The following is a 9,570-nucleotide window of genomic DNA, read 5'->3' as shown; positions in this document are numbered from 1 at the left end:
ACACAAAAATGTCTGTGTTAATAGAAGTGAGCAGCTCAGAAGATGAAAATCCTTCTTTTGATTGACCTTTACTCACTTAAAGCAGATGTGAAACTACCTCAGGGATCTTATACGTAGGCTGTCAGAACACACAGCTATCAACCACCAGTCCATTGGGGTTCTGGTCTCTGCCTTTCAGGGATATTTTCTTATATTACCCAATCATTCTTTTACACTGTAACTGTTTATTAAAGTGTGCATTCACATTGTGGTCAGAGCTTATACACTGTAAGATACGATCTATATGGTTTACTGTAAAGCCCTGAAGAATTGTATTACGTACCCACAGTAGTCTATTTCAAAAATTTGTTTTCCTAAAGAAACATGGCATTTTGCAACTTTTTAATAAATATATGTTTTACAGTAGAGATGCAGTAAATAACATCCACAAATATTTTCCTAGAAGCACTGGTTATCACCTCAGCAAACACTAATAGTAACTACTTTCCTATACTAATAACACAACAGTTAAACCCACAATTCAGTGACTGTTTTAGCCCCAGTGATATCATCACTGTATGAAACAGTGTGATCTGCTGCTATATCATTAATATTTATCTCATCTTGCAAAGGAATTACTACAGTTAATACTGACAAACCTCTTTTTGCTCCAGCTGAAAAAACCTGTGAAAAAATCATGTCACATTTAGATACAAAAAACAGGTCAATGGCTACTGAGCTGACATTTCCAAAAGCAGAACCTTCCCTACAGCATAGCTTTAGGAAAACACGCTTCCTTTGACAACATACATTCTTTTTAACAGAATCCTTTTAGTAGGTACCGTATCAAAAAAATCATTTAACTGTATAAATGGTCAGGGAGAACATTCCAAAGAATGGAACTTATTTTAAATTACAGATTCAAGGCATAACATTTTAAGACTTCACTTAAAGCAACCTCCTTCCAATTGATGTTACATACCTCAAAGCCAGAAAAATCCCCCTCAAGTGAGTTGTTTTGAGTGCATCAGAGAAACTGGTGAGAACGGCACGTTTTTGGAAAGAAACGAACCAGTAGAAAGCAGAGTGATTTAGTAGTAATAATGTTCTCGTCCATACAGCCAAGTATTGTTTTCCTTTTCTACCAAGATTAAGTGACTGGCAATGCATCTGTTTTATTGCTCAACAACTAAAATCTTTACCAATCATAGGTTAGAGGAACTCTTGTCCAAGGCGGGGGGCATATTTCTTTTAATTAAAACAAAATTATCTAAGAAGATCCTATTGCATTAGTCTTTTATATGAAATCATATCTTAAATCTTTATTAAAAATAGAGGTAATCACACTAAGAAGAGGATAATTCTAAATTGAGTGTACATATACTCACAAATCATACTTGATCCTTCAGCTATGTTGTATTACTTATGGATAGCTACTGCCCCAGACTGACAATTGCTGCAAAATAAGGCATTTTTGTCGTTATATACTAATATGGTTGGTGGAGACAACATTCTCTGACCTGAGTTCAGGTACAGCATACTAAATCACATGTTCTTTAGGAGCTATGACTCTGTGGTAAAAACATGACAGTTGCGATCCATTCCATTTAATGTAAACAAGGAACAGCTTTTGACAGTTTTCTCAGTTCTGTTTTGGTTGGGAAGTAGTTTAGATATTCTTAGAATAAAAGGTAAAGGAAATCTACATACTGATATAAATTAAGACCAACGGCAACTTTTATTTACATAGTTTAACAAACAGATTCAAGTAATTATTACATTAGTCATTCAGAATCTGAATATCATTATAAACAACAGGTTTATAGCAGGCCCAGCTAGTGTTGCATTCTTCGTGGAGCTGTGATTAATTTCCAACATTTTTCTTTTTCCAACGAAGCCACCTCAGAGCTCTCGCCAGTGCTACTTGTCCCATGAGGAATGTGATAGTAAAGTTACGTTTATACCAATCTCTAGGATTCCAAAGCCAGGAAAATCATCAGCACACAGAACAAGAACAGGAAAAACAGGTACACAATAATATTAAAATATCCTTTGGCATTGACAAACGACAATTCAGTGATGGCCTACATTTTCCATTCTTTGTGGCAACACTTTTCCTGCCTAATTAGAGTTAAATAACCTATGAAAAGGTCTATGTGAGTATCTACGTCCATGAGCAGATTATGTGTGGACTAAAAGGGCTACAACCACTGAGAGCTTACCTGTAAAAAAATTAAGGTATGGGTAGCTTTATGACCAATTGTATTTGAAATCAGGCAAGATAAAATAATTACAACCATTTCTCATGTTTCAGAAGTAAAGCTGATCATCAAACTACCTAGAAGAATTTCCTGCCAGTGCTGTGCTATGGGTAAGATTTGTTTGTGCATGTATGAAGATGCATCTGTTGGAAAGGGCACAGTTGGTCACCCATAAGGGTGGGAAAAAACAAAAATCACACTTCAAAGACTAATTGTATAACCCAATACAAGGACCATTATGTTTCTGACACAATACCTTTTAAAGATGATGCCTTTAATATTGCCAAAGTCGGTCTTTATATCTTTAGTTTTTATGAAGCACGCATGGCTTCTGGAACCAATTCAAGATACAGGCTATCCTATCTATATCAGCCCCTTTTAACCTCTGAGCACTTGCTTCAAATTCTTGCCCCTGTTAAAAACTAAAGTAATATCATCATTTATTTCTAGTTTCTAACAAGTATCCCTCCCCCATTTTGTAAAATGCTGCACAAGAAGCAAAAGAATACGCTTATCGTAGAACTAGCAGGGAATATTAAGCACTGGGATTTAGGTCTTCTCTTGAGATCTCTGTGAGAAACCTTGCACATACAGATCTAACATAAACCTGAGATACTAACCTCTCAGTAAGGATAGTAGCCAAAATAATGCTGACAAGCAGCACTGAGCTACCCCCTCAAATGTCATGTTAAATCAAAATATCACACTAACATTGCAACTGTTTCTTTTCCCCTTTCATGTCTCATTTCCTATATCCTTCCCAATTTTTTTTTCCTAAACTAGACTGTATTTCCAGTCTAAATACCCTGAACTAAATATTCATGGCGTCTATGCATATGTTTCAATTTTAAGTAAATTTTAGAAGTTGCAACACTTCAGCAGCCAGAGTTTTCAGGCCAGCTGGCAACACTGCAAAAGAACATACAGCTGAATGCATAAACAGATTTTTATAAACATGACCCCTCAAAATCAGCATGCCTGTAAAAAGCTGTTTTCAGGGCTGTGCAGTTCCACTTTGAAACTACAACAACGCAGCTGACACCACCTGATTTTACAAGGCAGCAACAAGGAAGGTCATGTTTAGGCACAAAGCCTGAACGCTCTTACCGAGAAGATGGGACACTGTCCTGAGCTTGCTACAACAGTGGCATCTGGTGACCAGTTCTAAGATAAACTATTTGCTTTCTCACTCATCAGTTATAGGCAATTTGAACAACAATCCTCTAGCTAAAAATAATGTTTTACTTTCCATCTTTCCATCATGGTGCTTAGGTTTTTGATGAGGTTCCCTCCCCAACCCCCTTCCCCCATGGGCAAGATAAGATGTGCACATTTGTTTTAAATACTTGCTACAGTAAAATTGTTCTTACAGTATATGCACAATATGTACAATGAACCCTAAACCACAGTTTGTTACAGATCAGTGATAGCAATGGTGGAATTCTCACTAGCATTACACCATTAGGAAGCCAGTAACACTTAACACCTTTGAGCCCTATAATCTCTCAATCCAGTACAGAAAAGAAACTGAAGTTGTGGTTTCATATTCAGTGGGCAATGCTACTGTAACTGGATGAAGTGCTATCCTCCTCCACCTTCCCATTCCTTCCTCATTTCTAGTCCTCTACCAAGTGTGCACAGCTACTTGCAGGGGAATGTGCGTTTGCAAGTTGTTTTTCAGTTTCAGATCCTCGATCCAGTTTATGAAGTTGTTGTACACAGAGTAACACTGAGACAATGCAGTAGATGTTGTGAAGAGGCACAGTGGATCTGATCTTACCCAGTTGAGGCTGAGGTTCTACACAGGATAAGTTCAGGCAATCATTTTACTAATGCTTTGCCGCACAAAAAAACCCCTCCCACTCAAGGCTAATCACTTTCATGTTTCCTATATGCTTGCAAAACAATAAAAATAAGAATACTAAATATTACTCTCATTAAACAATTTTCCTTTGAGATGAATCACATTTACTAGTCCTTACTTAACAGTCAACTGGAATCTGTTATATAGAAATTTCAGCTGTTTTATTCATAGAATTGTTTAGGTTGGAAAAAACCTGTAAGATGATCGAGTCCAACCATTAACCTAGCATTGTCAAGTCCACCCCCAAACCATGTCCCTAAATGCCACATCTACACGCCTTTTAAATACCTCCAGAGATGGTGACTCAAATACCTCCATGGGCAGCTTGTTCCAATGCTTGACAACCCTTTCAGTGAAGAAATTTTTCCTAATGTCCAATATAAACCTCTCCTGGCACAACTTGAGGCCGTTTCCTCTCATCCTATCACTTGTTACTTGGGAGAAGAGACCAACCTCCACCTCACTACAACCTCATTTCATGTAGTTGTATTGAGCGATAAGGTCTCCCCTCAGCCTCCTTTTCTGCAGGCTGAACAACCCCAGTTCTCTCAGCTGCTCCTCATAAGACTTGTTCTCCAGACCCCTCTCCAGCTTCGTTGACCTTCTCTGGACACGCTCCAGCACCTCAATGTCTTTCTTGTAGTGAGGAGACCAAAACTGAACACAGCATTCAAGATGTGGCCTCACCAGTGCTGAGTACAGGGGGACAACCACTTCCCTAGTCCTGCTGGCCACACTATTCCTGATACAGGCCAGGATGCTGTTGGCCTTTTTGGCCACCTGGGCACACTGCTGGCTCATATTCAGCTGGCATCCCCAGGTCCTTTTCTGCCAGGCAGCTTTCTGGCCACTCTTCCCCAAGCCTGTAGCCTTATTGAACCTCATACCATGTACCTCAGCCCACCAACTCAGCCTGTCCACATCCCTCTGTAGAGCCATCCTACCCTCAGATTGACACTCCCACCCACCTTGGTGTCGTCTGCAATCTTACTGAGACTGCACTCGAGCCCCTCATCTGGATCACTGATAAACATATTTAACAGAACTGGCTCCATTTGCATATTTATCAGTTTCAATTAGCAGCATGAAAAGACCCATGCCATAAGAGAAAAAACTGAGTGCCTGATCTTGTCTCAATCTCAGACATGAGATTCATCTCTCCACTAAATCAACAATAAGCAGCAGAACTCAAAATGATAACGCAAATTTCCATAAAATGCTAGTAATAGCATAAAATAAAAAAAATAAAAAAAATCCTAAATTTGATCTTACACCTCTCACTTAGACTGTAATGTATAATACCCAACATAAATACCTTCTACATACCTGTTATACTGCATATGCTTTCTAAAATTTTTACTTAGAAAGTCCTTGTAAAAGTCAGCCATTTCTTCTGCATTCAGTGTTGCTTTTTGACCTGAAAATAAGTTTCGGCATAAAAATGTCAAGATAATTCTTTGGATTAAAACACTGGGTTCAGATGCAGGAGAGCTAGGTATGGCTCCTTGCTCCTACAAGCTTGCTGCATAACCCTGAACAAGTTAATACGCTTTTATTTTGCAACTTTTTAAAACTTATCGAGGGACCCCAGCAGATTAAAAATACTCCTCGACTTGAAGCTGGCATAACTCTTAAGACCTTATTACTTTTAAAATGATTGTTTATCAGGTCTTCGATTATTTAGGGAACACGTAGACCATTGTGAAAAAGTTCATAGATCTAGGAGTATCCATCCTTTGAGTAAAATTAATCTCTTACGGGGCTGAAGTCTAAACAGAACCAGTAAGAGCACTTAGTAACTTAAATTTCCCCCGTAAAGTCAATAGATACAGAAAGTACACTATCCATGACTGACATGACATTCAGGTGTAAATTTTTTTCCTGTTGCTGTTGATAAATTACAAGTAACTTATACAAAAGAGTATATGTTCTGAGATGTCAGATTTATCAACAATATAGTAGACAATTATTTTGTGAAGGAGCAAATACAAAAGCTGACTTTGAATATGCCACTCATAAGCACAATATAAGAGGAGACTGATTCTCTCCACAGAACATGAAAGGAAAACCTGTGGCTACAGCGCAGATGTAGAATCTTGAGAACCAGCAAGTATTCTCAACTATACCAAATAATTCCTATACAACTTTTCTGGCACTTTCAATGCTTCTAAATTGAGGGTGAAACTTTAATGTCCCAGGGGATATGGATATGATGAGGGAGCTAGAGTTGTGATATTCAACTTGTTACTGTTCCAAAATACATTTTAAAGCTCCCAAGACTGATCATTGGAACGTAAATTATCAATCAGTTCTATTTGTCATTATTTACAAATCTAATATAGTACAATGGATTAACACACTATGGGATAAACTTACTCTAAGACTATTCGAAGGCTGCCTACTCAACACCTATAGTTAATTTGTTTCTTCATACTGGTATCAGCAGAACCGATCGTAGATTCCCTTATATAAAAAAGTAAGCTTTGTTCCAACTGTTCATGTATATTGTTAGTACTCTTATTTTTATACACACACAGAGCTGTATGATAGAACAGTTAATCAACACATGCAGCCAATATAATTTTATTTCTAAGGGATGTACATGCTTACTATTTTTCCATTTATTTCTAGGGTATAAAACCAAAACAAAACCAAAGTGGCAATATAAAGAAGTGTTTTCTAAACAACATAGAACTTAACATTTATTTCTCAACCACACACTGATCACCAGGATACAAACAGAAGAGAAAAATAATGGTCTGTGACATACAGAATGTCAGAGCAGATACTTTACTAAACTCAAACAGACCATTATTCTATGAACAAAATGTTCAACCTCATACTGCAATGGCCAATTCACTGCTGTTATGAAGGCATCTTGTTTTCAGTTTCACATAATGAATTACAGGCAACTATTTTACAGCAAGTGTGCTCAGGCAAAGACAGGCAGACAGCAGCTGCTGTCTCCTCAGAAGCTGTCTTATTCCCCCTCAAGGAAAAATATTGTATTCCTTGTATACACTATGGACCTAAAGCCAAAGAGCGTGAATTTATCCACCCAACCATAACATGTACTTGAGGCAAATGCTCTATATGTTTAGCTTGGCTAGCTCACTGGGTTAGGAGGTGTGAAAGGAAAAAGCCCCTTCTTCCTTAGACTACAGAATGATTATATTGCTTGGCTAGGATTTCAGCACATCCCCTCCAGCTGCGGGGAAGGAATTAGGGGAAGAACAAAGCAACAAATGATCTGACCCCCATGCACATCTCTGCAGAGTTCCTCCCCTCTTTTTTTATGATGCTCCTGAAAAAGCTTCTAAATCCTACCCTCAAGATTTACTTGTGACAGAACATAAAGAGCATAAACTAATAAAATTCAAAGTCAAACAGAATTCAGAATGCATGCTAAACTATAAACAAAGATCTCACTAACCTGTTTCATCTCTCATTTCCAGACCCTTGGCTTTCAGTCTTGAATAAATAAATTCTTCTTTTTCCTAAAACATGTTTTTTCCACATTAGAATCTGATGTACTCAGTCCTTGAAGTTAACCATTGTTTTTGATCACATAGCAGTGTAGTGCTTAATAAATTCTGAAATAATAAGCAGTATTCATTATACTTGGAAATATCAACAAAACATTTTCCTGAATCCAGCGAGTTAGTTAAACTGGTAAGTTTGTCACTAGATCCTGCTACCTGCATGCATCAATTAATTCATGCAGGTGTTCTACTGAAACATATAAAACTTAATTGTGGAGCAAAGTTACAACTGAGCTTCAGTATTGTTTGACAGCATCCGAACCTTCAGTTTATAAGGCAAACTATGAAGATGTGCTGTATTGTATAACTGAGAATTTGAACATGGAGAAAACCATGCAGCCTTAAAAAACTGAAATTACTTAAATGGAACCAGAATAATTATTTGTACATAAGCTTTTCAAACTTAAAAAGCATTTCCATGGAATTGAAAAACAAGCTTTGTTTTTTCTCCGAGATCTTCACAAGTTTTGGGAAGATATGCTGATCAAAGATCATCACAAGTGAGTGAATTACTGAATCATTACTGTTCTCCCAACAAAATTCAGTGCCTCCTAACCAATGCTGCAATCAGGAAAAAAGACAGACCACAGCTGAAAAGTCCCCACTTTCAGCCTTGATGGGATACACTGCCAGTAAAACAGGGCATGTCCTTCATTTACCCTTCATGATCAGACCTAATTTGTCTCACTTATGACAGAGCAAGAAGAGCTGCAAAATCATTTTCAACAGCTGCTCTAGTCACAGACAGGTATTGCATGTAGGGTGGCTACAACTTTATATTTTCAGTGCAAGACAGGAAAAAGGCAAATTTCATGATACGACACTAAACAGCAACAGAATACACAGGCTTTTTAGTTTTGTACATCATTTTAAAGAGACGAATGACAAAAAAGCAATTTCCACAAAAAGACCACGCACATTAAAAGAAACGGTATCAATTCCCAGCCGGTAACGGCAGGCAGAACTGAACCCTACCTCACGGAGACCAAACCTCCCCAATTTCAGGTGGATGGGCGGGCGCCGAGCGGCACTGGGCGCGGTGGCGGGCTCACCTGGCAGAAGGCACGGTTGTGCCGCGCCCAGAAGCGCTGGTCACAGGCCTGAGCCTCCTGCCGCGCCTCCCGCAGCCGCCGCTCCAGGGACGACTCCTCGGGAGGAACGTAGAAGATGACCGGCCGCAGGTTGGAGTGCTTGTCGGGGGGACCGATCCAGTCGTTACGGGAGTGCGCGGGGGGGCTGAAACCCAGGGCCTTAAAAATACAGGCAGAATTCATTACGACCCCTGTAGCAGAGTTTTTCAGGAACGTCCTGATTTGAAATAAATTCCAGAACTCCAGGCAACCTTAAAACATATACGCATAGTAAGTTCAGAAATTATGCACGTTCATTTACCCTGGCCAAAAACGATGCGATAAACTTAAAATTCACTTTTCTTTAGAAATGCACTGCAGAGAAGATATATTTGACTCTTTTCCAGCAGACATGAAGCACTATTATCTTTTTTTAAAAAAGCAACTCCCCCTCCCTCCCCCCCGCATTTTTGTATCATTGCTATCCCACTTTATTAAAATATTTGATAGCAAGAACTGGCATGTACGTAAGTCCTCCTAAGCGCTGCTTTCTTTGTGCACCCTTGTGACCATACAGAGCCTGCAGCTTTTCAGGCCGGGGTTAGGAAGAACCGGCTCCAACAGCCCGTAACTTACCGCGCCGTTCGTACAAGCGTTTGACCTCCCCTTGTGCCTCGGCGCCCCATCCGCGCCGCCGGGGAGGGCCCGACGGGTATTTACAAACACTGGGGGGCGTTGGAAAACACAGCGATAAGGAGAGGCGGCGGGAAAGACAGGCTTTTTATCGGGACGCGCCCGCCCAGCGACGCTGAGAGTTACCGCGGGGGGGGCCTGCGCCGCTCCCCCCTCAGGGC

General features: G+C 39.5%; 1 protein-coding gene across 1 annotated transcript; it reads right to left on the bottom strand.

Annotated features, from left to right (window-relative positions):
• Positions 1-1,695: 1,695 nt before the first annotated feature.
• APOPT1 (apoptogenic 1, mitochondrial) lies at positions 1,696-8,920 on the bottom strand. Its single transcript, XM_009891094.1, has 4 exons — positions 8,699-8,920; positions 7,538-7,601; positions 5,431-5,521; positions 1,696-1,949 (listed from the first exon to the last, which is right to left on the bottom strand). Exons 1-4 carry the CDS (start codon positions 8,918-8,920, stop codon positions 1,844-1,846), a joined length of 483 nt encoding a protein of 160 aa, XP_009889396.1. The 3' UTR covers positions 1,696-1,843.
• Positions 8,921-9,570: the final 650 nt, after the last annotated feature.

This window comes from Charadrius vociferus, unplaced genomic scaffold, assembly GCF_000708025.1.
Source record: "Charadrius vociferus isolate BGI_N301 unplaced genomic scaffold, ASM70802v2 scaffold228, whole genome shotgun sequence".
Classification (NCBI taxonomy): domain Eukaryota; kingdom Metazoa; phylum Chordata; class Aves; order Charadriiformes; family Charadriidae; genus Charadrius; species Charadrius vociferus.
This window is presented reverse-complemented; position numbering and strand designations above follow the sequence as displayed.